The sequence below is a fragment of the Falco naumanni genome, chromosome 2 (assembly GCF_017639655.2).
Source record: "Falco naumanni isolate bFalNau1 chromosome 2, bFalNau1.pat, whole genome shotgun sequence".
NCBI classification, from domain to species: domain Eukaryota; kingdom Metazoa; phylum Chordata; class Aves; order Falconiformes; family Falconidae; genus Falco; species Falco naumanni.
In genome coordinates this window covers 85,246,601-85,261,669 of record NC_054055.1, presented here as the reverse complement: position 1 = coordinate 85,261,669, position 15,069 = coordinate 85,246,601, and the positions used below count along the sequence as shown (strand labels likewise).

At 36.8% G+C, this 15,069-nt stretch overlaps 1 protein-coding gene across 1 annotated transcript in view; it reads right to left on the bottom strand.

Moving 5' to 3' along the window:
• CFAP47 (cilia and flagella associated protein 47) overlaps nt 1-15,069 on the bottom strand; it is a 343,220-nt gene that overhangs the window by 74,683 nt on the left and 253,468 nt on the right. Inside the window, exons 55-56 of the mRNA XM_040584179.1 lie at nt 10,261-10,365; nt 5,747-5,903 (exon numbers count right to left, since the gene is read on the bottom strand). Coding sequence (XP_040440113.1) covers nt 5,747-5,903; nt 10,261-10,365 — 262 coding nt within the window. The remainder of the gene's footprint in view (nt 1-5,746; nt 5,904-10,260; nt 10,366-15,069) is intronic.

Sequence of the window (15,069 nt, the reverse complement as noted above, 5' to 3'; positions counted from 1 at the left end):
ATTTTCACAGAACTAGCTGACTAGCCTTTGCTAATCTTTTTTTTTTTTCTCTGAAAAATAATTTCACTTTGTAAAATTTAAAGCCCTAGGTTTACTTCATGATGCATTTATCAATTCAGAAGTGCATCTATATAATGCACATTATTTTTTTAATTGGTAGCTAACATCACAGTTTGGATTATGCCAAAATCTCCATAAAGTGACACTAGCACTGCTAGTCTATGCTAATTATCCACATGCAAAAGCGATTTGAAAATAACTGATTTCTTCACATTTGTATTGCTTCACTCTAACACTGACTTAAATTTAAATATACGCAATAATTCTTATGTCCAATATATTTTCCTTGAAAGAAAATGAACTGTTAGTAGAAGACTTGCATTTGAGTATTTAGCTCAGTTACATAACAAAGTCAGCGGAAGCAGCACAAAACCACTGTGTGATGCACATTTGAAAAGTAGCAATCCTAGTCTGGAAATCTTTGTATAGAAAAAGACATGGCTAAGCTACTGTCCATGAAAACTTATCTTGGAAATAAGATAAATTTCAATAATCAGCAATATGAGCCAGCTATTTTAAGATGACTGTGCACACGCCCTTACCAAAAGGCATCGTATACACTGCCACAGATGTCAGTTTTGATAACACTGTATTCCAGAGAGGAACCAATTTACCTCCTTTATCTGATTCTTAATTACCACTGTAGCTTTAATCTTTTATTTAATCATGACTCTAAGAAACAGTTTCATTTTTTTTCCTGAAACTTTGAAATACTTTTGGCCCATTGAAAATATGAAATTAAATTATCCATGTCAACTGAAATAAAGTATTTATCGGTATTAACAAACCACTAATACTTAGGGACAGTTCTTATAGGTGAATGCTGTGGGGGTCTGATTTATGCTGGAGATTTCAGTACTATCAACTATTTGCATCAGTTTAGTTCCTTCCATAAAGCGATATTCCATAAAGAAATATTATATAGTGATATTTACAGAAGAGGAGTAACATTCAACTTGAAACAGCTGAACTAGTACAAATGGTCACTAAAACATCTGTAACAAGAGTTTACATACTCTGTAGCTCTGATCATTGGCTCATAATGGGGAAAATTTCCTACTATCAAATAAATTACTCCCATGAATATGCTTACTGTAGCTATGAATGCTTAGCGTGAATAAGATCTGCAGATTTAAGCTACAGATATGTATCTAAATCCTGGGAAGAAAACTTATTGCTATTAAATTCCATAAGAAAACACTAAGTTTTCGTAGGTCCCAGGTCTCATCCTTTCATCACAAATTATTAGATGATGGGTAGTTTTACTTGCTCTATAATTAAAAAAATAAAGAAGTATTTGTGCTAAAATGTGAATCAAAATTCACAGAAAGAAACATTCATGCGGAATAACACTCTTGGGTTTGACAAAGCTTCAGATATGCAAAGGACAGCTTCAGAAATAGTCCAGATATTACAATTCCCAATTAATTTCTATTTTAATTTTTGAACTATGCAATTCTAAACATAATTTCACTTCTATCTAGGGCAAAAACTGCCTATGGAATGTTATTCGAAAGCAAGCTACAGATAACTTCTGTAATCTTTAAAGCATTAAATAAATCTATAAAAATGTTTTTTGTTTATTGCTTGTATACTTTAATTGAGATGCCCTATCTTCATTGTTGCCACTTTTAATTCTCTTAAGAAGTGGCACATGGTCTGAAACAGAATTTGTAAAGTTCAAGATCAATCAAACATTTCATTATGCCTTCCGAATTGCTAGTTTCTGTCCATTTCCCCATCCAGCCCCCTCTCTGGCCTCCAGTAACACCAGCAATGAGTGGACAAGTCCAGTGCAACATTAAATAAAGGAAGGCATTCTAGTAACTTGCTTTAATGTTAAAATATCAGTTAAGAGGCTTCAAAACAGTACCTTGGGTTTTATATTACTAAACATACAGTTTTAAGTGCTGTTCTCCAAGATTGATTCAAAAACTGTGAATTTGAGCCACCTGCTGACAGGGCCATTTCTACTCTTCAGATTAACATTTTTCAGGAAAAAAAAACAGGTTTTAAGAATAACTAGGCTTTCACTCCTTAAAGAATAAATTAAGACTACTTTCTATTTCAAACTAATATGTTTGTGTTTAATTCAGAGGAAAGGTTACTATTGCTATGTCTGAAGTAATGCTATCGGCATTCCTAATTAGATTGTACTTTCCCAAGTGTGTTCTTGCACTGCTACAAGAGATCCTAGGACAATAATAGGTTTTTCATGTCAAAACACATTAAAAAAAAGCATAGATCATCACAACACGTGATGAGATCCGGTCTTCTCCATAACTTAGGGCTGTAAATGGTCTTGAAAAAATGTTCGGGTTTGGACATCTCATTAACAAACCGATACAAGCAAAATTAACGGAGGGTGGGTATGGGGTGGTGTGTGTGTGTGTGTGCAATCTGCAAGTTCAGAACTACCGAAGTTCAGTTCTTGGTAGGAAAGGAAGTGTACTAGAAGTAATGTATTCATACCAGGATAACTTTCTCACCAGACTGATTAGCCTTGTGGGGTGACAAATTCATTCATAATGTTGAAAAAAAACCAAGTTAATTAGTTTTTACTGTACACTGAACTAACATATCTGCATTGCTATGGCATATATAGTATCAAAAGCAGTGTATTAAAATACTATTTCCTTCCTTTCCAGGTAAACTATGTCCTTGAACATGAAAGTTCAACTAAATACATAGGCCATTATGGAAATTATTTCCCAGGATATGTAAGGGCCAGAAATACTATATTGAACTTATGTATCCATGACTTTGCTTACAAGACCAGATTTGTCTTCCTCTGGAAAGAAGGAATTACAGTACATAGTCCTACAGAGAGCAAATCACACCACGCACAACCACGTCTAAAGACAGATCGAAGTTGTGAGTGAGCAGCATCTGGGGTGTCCACCCACTGGTTTGAGTTGCATTTAAACTCGGGCTCCTGCTGTTGGTCACTGCCCAGGCTATGTCCCGGCTATGCTGTCTCTGGCCACACACCTTGCCAAGCCCAGCCTGCTTCATTTGCTGCCTTGATTACGGACTCCTCCTCACTGTGGACTTGGCTGTCAGTTCACTAGACTGTGGGTTGAAATTGGTTACTGCCACCAGACCTGCTATGTTGTTCTTGTTTGAATGTTGTGGGATTGCAATCTTTGTTTGAAAGGCCTCTTTTGCCTTCTCTATCCTTTCTAAACATACCGCACTAATCCACAACCATGCTACAATTGTGCACAGTGCCACTGACTATCTTCATAATTCTGATCACATTGCAGCCTTGCAACTGTTCTTCCTGGTTTTCCTGTTTACTGCCCAAGCTCTTTGCAAAGGTATGCTCAAATATTTGAGGAAAGAATGCCTACAGAACCTGCGAGAGTCTCCTTCAATCTGTTCAATGTTTCCTTGACTGTACAGGGAGTATAGATCCATGTATTCACTATATGAATGAACAGCAAGGTATAGTATCTGCAAGGTCAGATAAGCCCTAGCAATCTTTTCTGCAGCATCTCAGATCTGAGCTTCAAGAAAGCAGCTAACTTCCTGGGATGACATCTTGCTATGGAAATTGGCAGCCTTTGTCCCATGGAGGAAGAAAACTTCAACAGTTAGCACTAATTGATTCCTGTTTCATAGTACTGGTTCTAATCTGAAGACCCGAGATGCTCAGCCCAGACTCCTCACCCTCAATAGAACTTTTTTCCCTTCCTCTCTTTCAGAGCTCTGAATCTACTCTTTAGAGGAACAGCTGCAGATGGAAATGGAGATGTCCCCATTGCTGGGACTCCGTGTCTTCTTGATGTTTCTGTCTTCTTTCAGTCACACTAAACTTATCAGCCTTGAAGGATTTGGCTCTTGTTTCCGCAGAGTCTCTGCAAAGATTTTGTCAATCTCTTGTTCATTAACCTCGATTCAATAAAGCTCCTGTATCTGGCACCACAGGGAGTCTACCAAAGCACACATCTAACTGGTGAGGCCGTTGCCATTCATACCGCAGTGCCAAGGAGAAACTCAAGAACTCCCAACTGCCTCAGAGTAGGATTGCCACCATCCACCCTCAGGACTTCCATTTGTGTTACAGAAGTAATGACTGCACCATCCGGGACCTGAGAGCAGCTCCTGTGGTGTGTTGTCAACAACACATACACATCCTTTTCTACTAGGAGTAGTGCCTTTGAGACTACACACTGAACGCCAGCTGCTGCATCAACTGTCCTGTTACTGTGTGCAGACCCAGCCTGTAATGCTCCTTGTCACTTACGGGGGCCTAGATGCCAGATAATTAGGAACATTACTCGGTTCCCCTCTCTGCCAGGTCCCCTGCTCAGCAGGTGAACTCTGGTACTGTTCCTGAGATCTTGGCCATGATTTACTTAGGCTGTAAACAGTGGATCCACTGCATGCTGTGGCTTGTCTCACTGTTGTCAAGAACAGAACATCAACAGAAATTCAGAAGTGGTTTGATCATTTACAATTGGAACTCAATTTTGTGACAGTCATGAATGGAAATATTTTAGCAGTCAAACATGGAAAAATGCATAAAAGTCTGCCAAAAAAACTTGTTCAGCAAAAGTATAGAGCATCCGGTCATGAGACAAAAATGCTCTTGACCAGGCACCACTTAGGTGAAAGAATGTACAACACCCCCACACACCCCCACACCCCATATTAACTGTATATGCAGCCAAAAATGTATTTCTAATTCATATCTCAGAACATGTAATTAAAAAGCATTGATTCAAAGCAACAAACGTGAATCTACATTTTTTACAAGTCGTATTTCTTCACTTATTGTATGTGCCAGAAACCCCAAATCATAGTGTGACTCTATAATATTGGCTTAAAACTTACTTTTGCACAGTTTTGTCATTGCTATTCTCTTACATTTTCCCATCCATGGGGCCTGTGTTGGGGTCACTGGAAGTTTATCTTCAGGTTTTGTTATACATAGACACCAGGAAATGCTTTGGCATCAGTTTTCTGATGCTACATGTTGTGTTTGAATAGATGGAGATTCAGGAGAACCTTCTAAAGCTCTCTGATTCACTCAGAGTGAAATTTACTCTTTCAGTGTATTTCAGTATTTCAGTCATCAAGGAGAATCTGGGATTTTAAGTTCTACAGCATTTGTGAAATCTCAGTATGGACAGTGACTTGGCGAGTTTTGGTAATTCTGGACCTTACATTATTTTTAAGGTTTGAAAATATTGCTGAAGCATACTTGCTTGGAAGGTCAGTCAGAAAAAAAAAAAATCTGATATTTTGCCCTTTCTAGCTCTAGATCTCTAGAATATGACAAAATAATATAATTTTGGAAAATAACTGAGGGGAAAAAAACCCGAAAATAAAACATTAGCTATTTGGCTTAGACTTACAGCTCCCAATACATACCCCAGGAGTCTCCTATTGCTTAAATGCTATAGTGCAGTTCCCAGCCAACAACTAGCTGCATGTATACGTAAGGCTGGATGACCTAAGATATCTACTGTGAACATTTGTTATCGAAGGTTTGTGTCATTTCTTAGCTCCCATAGCACAGCCTACAGAGCTTTTCAGGGTGGATATGAGTGATACACAATAGCTCTGTTGACAGGAAATGGAATGAGGCAAATGTAATCACATCCCACTCAAATTTTTAATGCAACCCAAAGAGCTTAAGTTCCTCCCCGACACCCCAAAAAAATCCAAACCCCTGTACCTGTCAGCATGACGTTTACCACCACGTTTTCAGAAGTTGGATTTTTGAAGGATATGACGGCAGAAGAACACTGGCCAATGCATGCACTTATGCTGGTTGGTTCCATTAGCTGAGGAGGAAGACCAGTCCCTGAAAGGTAGAATATCCACTCTTCAAGCTGTAGATGAAAGATGTCATTATTTAATATTTGACAAGTCAGATCTGTACATTCTAAGGCATTTTGCCTACTTCTTCCTCCTAGTATTCTCTGTCTCTTTTCTGTTGTAAGTGAACTGCTCTTAATGCTTTCTTGCTTGCTTTCTTCTTCCCTCAAGCCATTACTCTAAGTATTGCTATCTGATAATCAATAGTTCCAGTCTGGGAGATGTTCACATCTCCTCTTTGCACTTAACTTCTGTGCTACATGGAGTATTTAACTTCCACGTAGCTACTAAGAACTTTCCATGTATTGAATGGAAAGATGTAGGTAGTTGCAAGGGGGCAATTCAAAGCATCTATATTAGAACCTGAAAGCAGATGAACTGAGAAGTTATCTTCAGAAGACAAAGGAAGAAGGAAAAGAATTATTTGATGGAATAGCAGTAGAATGACAGAAAAAGCTAAAATTGTTACTCCAAAGATAATAAAGAACATTAAGTATTATATACAGAAGAACAGGACATTGGAAAGATAGTAGATACAGAGTATCACCATAGAACAGAAGAAAAGGAAAATATAATTAAGTTGATGGGTTAATTTTGATAATTTTTTACCAGCATGGTAGTAAGGAGTTGCCTGCCCCACATTTAGTCTTTTAAGGTCATAAAGATTGATGTTAATAATGTCATTCAGTATGTGACCTTTAAAGGTGAATGAGCAGCAAAGGTGAATGGTAAATGTAAAGATGTTACCATAATTTTAAGGAAAATGTTTAATTTGTGTATTCATGACACTGCCTTTAAATAATAATAATACAGACTAAAATCTGAGACTTCTTACAAACTGCTTAAAGTGACCCTTTGGTCTGTTTTGTTCATTATCACTCAAAAAGTTATGCATCATAAAGAGAATAGAAAATAATAAATAAAATCAAAACAGTTTTCATTATCTGAAATACTGAATTTACTTCTGCATAGTCTGTCTGAAAAAAATTAAGGAAAATCTGTAAGGGACAGGGTTCTCTAACAACAAATCTGGAAACATACAGTAAAAAGAGACTAGTACATTGAGAATTCTAAGTATAAACAAGGATAAATAAAACGGCACATCTTATGTCTTCAGAAAATAGCTTTGGACAGCAAATTTGCTTGCTTTTATTACCATTTTAAAGAGAAACATTCAATCCACCAAGAAAAAAAGATGTTTTAATATTAATTAAGGATTTTTTTTTGTTATAAAAGTAATCCAAGGGTACAGGATTTTAATTTAAAAAAAAAATAGAGGAAGAACTGCTTTTATACAGATGTAGACACTACCCAATACTAAAATCAAAATATAAAACTAAAGTCTATGTTTTGTTTAGGATTTAAACAGTGATTTCGATCACCTGGGTTGTGGGGACTTCTACCATACTCAGACTAGTAAGAATTAAAAACTACCTCCCTTCAAAGTTACATTTTATCATTGACTTAAACATGACCTATAGTCTGTTTATGGTTAAAGATTCGCCAGCAGGAAGCTAGCACCGCTACTCAAATTCTGATGGGAAGGCAAATACTGCTGCTGCACAGACCTTGACAACACAGGACTAACTCTTTGGTGAAGTCAACAGTAAACTGCCCAAGAGCTGCCAAGCCAGCATGCCATAGCATTTGTGTCCCCGGCTCATGTTCTGCTTTATCACATCAGTCTCAAGAAGGTAAAGGTAATCAAAAGGCTGAACCCATTCTGGAGGCTTATTTTGAAGGACCAGAACACAGACATGAGCATGCCAGAAGACCATGTTTTCAGAAAGCTGGATGTGTCAAGCTATTAGTGGCCTACACTGGCTTGTTACTGATCCTTTGTACTTGTTTATAAACACCGTAACAAGAAAACCTTCTTTTTTCAAAACTCTTAATGCAGAAGTTATGAGACAATATCAGTCTAACAATGCTTTCCAGGCACACTGTAAATTTGTGTGAATCACCTTGTTCATGTTCATAGCAGGTAATTTTACACTGAGGTACAGTGCAGGGCTAGGAGGAGTGCACATGTTCATATTTTGTGCAGGAAAAAGATGAAATTTTAGCTTTAATGCTGAAAGCTCAGGCTCCAGTTCTACAAATACTAAAAAATGTAGCTTCCACTGATTTTTTGTGGTTAAAAAATAGAGCCATTTTGAATCCCATTTCTTCAAGTGCTGTGCACCTTTAAAACAACACACTTAAACTTTGTCAAACTGAGCAGCTAAGAAGGAGCCAAAAAAAATTAGTGGTCGGTCTGGAAAATAAAAGACGACAACCAAAAAATTACACAGATTATAGGACAGGCTTTCCTTGTCTGGCCTGCAGTTACTGTTCCTCATTGACTCATTTTGTGATGGAGCTCAGATCATGCATGCTCAGTGCAAGAAATCAAGAGGAAAAAAGATTTTAAGAAAACAGAATCCTAAGACAAACAATACAAAATAGATCTAACATTGGGCTTAGTTTCTCTCCAATATTACCTACCACTGTTAAATGCCCTACATTATGCCTGGATGCTAGCATAGTTGAAAAAGAATAAGATAATACAGATACGTTACAACTTTGGGTGTGGGTTATGTTCAAGCTGACCTTTCAATTTTGCTGTATCAACAAACTTAATTTCAGATTATCACAATGATTATAACTAAGCTCAGACACACATTGTGAAAAGCTCTTCGTACAACTTCAAACCAGAAACAAATGAAGCAGGTCATAGCACAGAGCAGTTTCTCTCAGTTCAGGAAAGAAGCACAATCAGAAATAGTTAATGCTTATCCTATAAGTACTGTCATTAACTGCTTTCAGATTAGTCAGCTATTCAGCTATCAGATCGCTTAAGTGTCCCTTCAGATATATTTAATCAGAGAAATCAAGAGAGGGAAATCAATGTTGAGGTGGAGGAGCTACATTAGAAATTGTTTGAGGCATCCACCACTGATGCAAAACAGTCTTCAAATCTTTATTAAAAGGGACAGTTATGGCTGTGCAAATATTGTCAGCTATCAGTATAACAATTTGGAAACTAAAATAGTCAGATTAATTTAGTAAGGACTGTAGCAGCAAAAATGAATGAAAATTTACAAATTCAAAAGATTCAGGCAAAAGATTCAGGCATAAGAAGAGCACCATGAAATTACAAAGATTACACCAATATACTGAAACAGTTAATGGGGTCTGGACAAAGCAGCCAGAAGGATGGGATACTGACCAAAGTTCACTGCAGATAAAAACTTGCAGATTTTTCATTACTTGAAAGGAGATGCACTGAATGACAAGATTCAGGTGGCAAGGCTCAATTTGTTCCTGAAAGCTTTGTATGAATTGTTGTATTGCTTTATTGCTTCTGTATTTGGTGAAGAATTTATTTCTTCTTTTTTTAAAATATAAATAAGTTTTCTGTGTACCATTAGGATCCAGACAAGATAAAGACCTCCTGTCCTCTCAAACTGGCCCTGGATATATACTACTTATAAGATAATTGCTATCTCCTTGTTTTTATCCTTAATAGATATTTAAGAAGAGACATCCTGAAAATAAATGCTATGCTAATAGCACCTAGAAATAACCTGCCTGCTCAACATACTTTATCAGGAAAAAAACTGCCACATTAGTTCCCTCACTATTTGTTTTCTTTATATAAAAGAATATTTGCTTTTGCAGTATTACTTAAAAAACTACTGAAAACTCCTGGTAGCACTTAAGTGGAGTAATTCACATGTCAGCGGTCTATTAGGATATCTGAATCATATTATCAGTTTTTCTTTTTGTTTCCAATCGTATTTTTAGTCAGTTGGTAGGTCATGTTGATGACTCACGTTTCTTTATTTACTTGTTTCTCATTTAAAATTAAGAAAAAATACAGAGAAAAAGATGTAAACAATTCTAAGATGCTCAAAGTAAAAATCATTTTTAACTAAACTTAAAGGAAGAATTCACTTTTTCATGTGCATGACCTTCAGATCAGATAAAGATTCAGATCAGATAAAACATGAAACAATTTAACTTTGTTAGGGCTTGGGAAAAACTTAAAGAATTTTAATTCCAGAGTTGACAATGATAAGAAAAGCCAGTCTTCTGGTGTTAAAACCAGCAGAACTAATTACCATGAAAGCTAAAACAATTCATTAATTATTGTAGCTCTTAGGTCATTATGCCACATTTTATTACTGTAAAAAGAATAATTTCTGTGTAAAGCTAATGTTAAAACAAATTAGAACTTTTGAACATCTTTGCATTTGCTATTTCATTATACATCCAGACATTAAATTTCAACTTGACCTACAGACTGAAACCCTTACTTACATGCCTATTAAAAATATTATCTAATTGGAATCCCAAGTGCTGTGGGCAGCAGACATAGTATCATACCTGTGAACACTTGAAGGTTATTGATGCCTTGTGATTGCCTCTTCCAAGGGCAGATGGACAGAATTGCACTGGTACTTCAATGGTGGAATGAGGAGCGACAATCAGCTGTACAAATACAAGAAAGGAGCAAAGGAGAGGGGGAAATAAATTAATTTTTTTGAGTCTGTTTCTGTTTTGTGCTTTGTATCAACGGTGTTGATGTTTCTGTGATTAATGCGTTCCACCACGTGCATTCTCCTCTTGCAGCAAGCATAGTCTGCTAAGGCAGCAAGTGTATTGCAGTAAATGATCCTAGTGGCAGTCACTGCACGTTCATTGCTCAGAAACCACAGAGCTGGTGTTATAGATTGCTCCAAGGACACGGACAACAGCTCTCACAAATTCCATTCAAACATGACTTTGGTGTCTGATCACGCTGATGACACTAAAAGGTTATCACATTGACCTCCAAAGACATGAACTGACTTAAACCAGCGCTTTGTCCCTTTTCCACTTACTTTTATCTGAACAAACATTGTAAATGATATTGCTAGGCTTCTCTTCACTTGATGTATACTAGTGGAGTCTCAATTGCACAGGGAAAAGTAAAGTATCTGACTACAGTGGGGTCATAAATGTTTTTAAGAACTAGATAAGCAGTGAAAGAACAGAATTATGAATAATGAAAATGCCAGTACATTGAGAGAATGATCAGCTAGAATCATTGGATACACAATTACTGTGTCTATTTTTTTATTTTTTTAAAAAAAGTACTAGACTTTTAATATCATACATGTATAAATAATGTTTGCATGCAAGAAGATATAAAAAAAGGGTTGGAATTACGGACACTCAAGCTGTATTTTATAAAACTAATACAATTTACAACTAATAAAAGCCAAAACAACACCCTACAACTGCTGCCACTGATGAGTTCTTTCATAAAGGAAACGTCAGCCCTGAAAGAACAGGCCACTAACAGGCAGTGAACAGGAGTTATTAAAACATTCATTTTTGTTTACTACATTTTATGGTTGCAAGATGCCTGAGTACACCAACAAGCCCTGCAGCCTCTTCCTGGGGATTTGACTGCCTGTGCTCTGATACGGTGCTCGGCTCAGGGCTGGGGAAGGCTTGACCTTATGGCACAGCAAGGTGGGGACATCCACCAGCAGCCCTGTCCCACCACACCCAAAGACAGCAAGCAGAGCCGTGATGGGGACAGGGATGGGGGCCCGCTGTGCCACCAGGACTACTGGTCATGGCCACAGCGCTGAGGCCAAACTGGAGGACGCAGAGGGTGAAGCAGGGACAGTAGTGTCCACTCTCAGCACAGGGCAGAAGCCCCTGATGAGGCTTACGCTGCTTTTCCTCACTGCCCCATGGCTTTCCCCAACATCTCAGAGCTGGACCCAGGCAGAGGCCCACAGGCATCCTGGTCCTGCCAGCCATCTTCTGGGTGTGTCTATAGGGTACTGGCATGGTTATGGACTGGGATGCTGGTGTACCTCAAACAACAGATATTCCTGCTGATGGCAGCGGGAGTTAGATTGAGCAGGAGAGAGGACAGAGCTCAGATATGGTCTACTAGTGCACAAACCTCAACATTTTATTCTTCACTTTTAGGAGGCAAGTTTTAAAATACTTTCTCAGAATACTGCCATAACAGTTCAGTGGTTTGAAGACATTAATTGCCTTGTCTATTGGGGCAGTGGTATTGTATTTTTTCAAACATTACTAACTCAATTTTACAGTTTCCACTGTATGACAAAAATATTTCTGGAAGGGTACGTAGGTGGGCCCCGTGCACAGAGCACATGTCTCGCTGCTCTGCACCCGCTCCCACTTGACTGTTACAGCACCTGCACCCCCCATGTGGGGAGCACAGCACTGCTGCACTGCTCACACTTCACAATCTTGTACGTCCCATAGGTGAGAGATAGCTTTAAAGCACATTTGCCCCCAGCAGTCAGCTACAGCCGTCCGACTCCTGTCACCTTTGCAAGGTTTCTATATCATCCAGAATAGCAGACCTGAAGGAGATACCTCCCACAAACCACCTCCATCCCCACCTGCCCCACTGCCCAGAGTTCATTTAGGTGTTCATCATCTAAAAGGAGCCCGAACAGCTCATTGCTCGGTGGGCTCCTGGGCATGCTCAGCATCCAGAGACCTTTTCTTGAGAGATTTAACTTTCATTTGCAGTCTAGTTCCTACCTACTTTGTCCAAACCAGCCAAACCCATTTATCAAATGAAGACTTTCAAATGGAGAAAGAACCTTAATGATTACTCCCTACCAAATACTTTTCAATGAAATTAAAAAAGCAAGGTAAAGACAGGTTGTCACAGCATAAGAATACATGTTTAAACTAAAACTACAATATCTAAATTTTTATTAATTTCACCAAGAGATCTACATGATTTTGAATAATAACCCTCTGGTAAAAATGAAACCAGACTGGAAATCCATTTTCAATAAGCATTACTTGACATATTATCATTACACAGAAAATGCACTGCCACAATGAATCTAAATAATCAACATGGAGTTACGATAAACCAGCAGACTGCCTGCTCCAGAAACAGAAAAAAATATTTTTTTGCATTATAGATCTATTTTTAAAAATTCATTTTATATTGCATAGTATGATGTTCTACTGTATCCAGAAAGTAATTCGTTTTGAAATAAAGAGCTGGGTAATAAAAAGAACTTACTTTCTACTGAAAACCAAAGAATAAATTGCTTTAAAAATGAGAATTGAGAAATAACACTAACAATAGGTTTAAAGAAGGTCATACTTTGCCACAAACATTCAATAAAATATACTGAAGTTAATCCATGCCCTGCCTTCCATTTTGTTTACAGAAACAAATGTCCGCCAAGATACTCATGTGAAAGGGAACAAGCATCATTGCTCCTCATAAGATCTCACATATAACTGTTCAAATACAGAAATTGAGTCTGAAGAAGACTGAGCAAATGCACATGCATTATTCCTGTTATAATGCAATAAAGGAGGGATTTTTTTCATTAAATCTAAAACTTTCTTCTCTACTCAGTACAAAACAATACTATTGCTCATTAACAAATAATAAAGCTCGCACACAGAGACTTAGGTTGGACTCCTGTCTGCCATCCCTTCTTTATTAAGTTATTTTTCCTCAATAAAAATTGTGTTTCATAACCAATCAAGATGGAAGATAGCTTAATGAGAAAAATCCAGGCTAGTTATAAGCCAGGAGAATAGCAAGCTGAAGACTTACAATGAAAAGATGTCTCTTCTTGCCCATACAAATGATCCCATTTATAGGAGTTGTTTGTATATTTAAGTTACATCATAAATATATGTGTGTACAAATATTATACAGACATATGTGAAATCTGTCCATGGATTTATATAGAGGGAAAGAAGTTGAGCAACATAACATTACCGATGATTAAGACTTTTAACCTGTTAAATGCTCAACATGAATCCTTCTCTACTGGAGATAAAAAAAAAAAAAAAGCTGTTGTTAGGAAAGAAACACAAAACTCAACAACTTAATGACTGTTCCCCCACAAACTCATAATGTCCTACATGCTCATGAAAAACAAGTTAGGAATTTTGCAGCAAACTTATGAGTTCATTTCTGTTCCAAATTTTAGAGAATTTGGCAGCATTTATAAAGATGTTAAGTTAACCCATACATTATAAGATTGACAAGAAGGGAAACAAAAATTAGGTGTAGCTTGTCAATAAAAACAAAAACAAACAAAAAAACAACAACAACAAAAAAAAAGAAAACCCAAATCACATTAAAACCTTGAAACCTTTTTATCAAATTCTTGAGAGAAAACCAAGATGGTATATTCCATTTAATGTTGTCTTAGGTTACAACTTCAAAGCCGCTAACAAGATACATATACTTTTCTCATTTTCATCAGTTTACAAAGAAGTTAATGGAGCTGCTTCTAATTTACATGAAGTTGACAAGAGCTTTAAAGCCTTTGAATTTCATTTAGACTTCATTAAGTACCCAGAAGTTCAGGAATACTTGAGCATAATTTAACTGGACCTCAGGAAAGCCTGTTATTAAGGATGTCAGTACTTGAAGTTGAATCACATCTAGAGAAAATAATCCCTTGTGGCATTTCAGTAATGCCTTCTGTTGCAAACTCAGACTGGAACAACCTTCCACATACATGGAATTATGATAAATGTGATATCTGAATTTGTTTAAATTTCAAAATATTAGTCAAAATATTGGTTAATATTTTAGGCAGTTAACCTCTAGGAAAGATAAAATTTTCTCTGATATGCTGTTCAATCTGGTTTAAATAACATAACTCAATGACTGATAAAATCTATTTGAGACACCTTCTGACTGACAGCCCAGTATCATCAACAGTCCTACACCTTAGCTGGCATAAAAACAAATATGGATAATTACATGAAATAATAAAATTTACTGATTTGAAATATGCAAATTTTTAAAATTACTACTAATACTCTTCAACTATTACCTATCTTAATTGGCAATCCCCATCTTCAACCTATTGTTCTAATAATTTACTCTTTATTATTGCATTTATTCTGTGGATCGCTCAAATCAGAATTTTTCTGTGGACAATAAAGCATTATTTGCTTTAAAAAGAGCAGAAATTTGAATAATTAATATGGGAAATTTCTTCCACACATCACATAGACATTGAAACTGGCATTAATATAAGCTAATACCTGAAACACAGGTTATAATTTATAAGAACAAGTACTAATCTTCTGGAAGTTGCATGCAGTGCTATATGTAGGGAATAAACCTAGGATGTAACATATTCAGAAGAAGAAGTA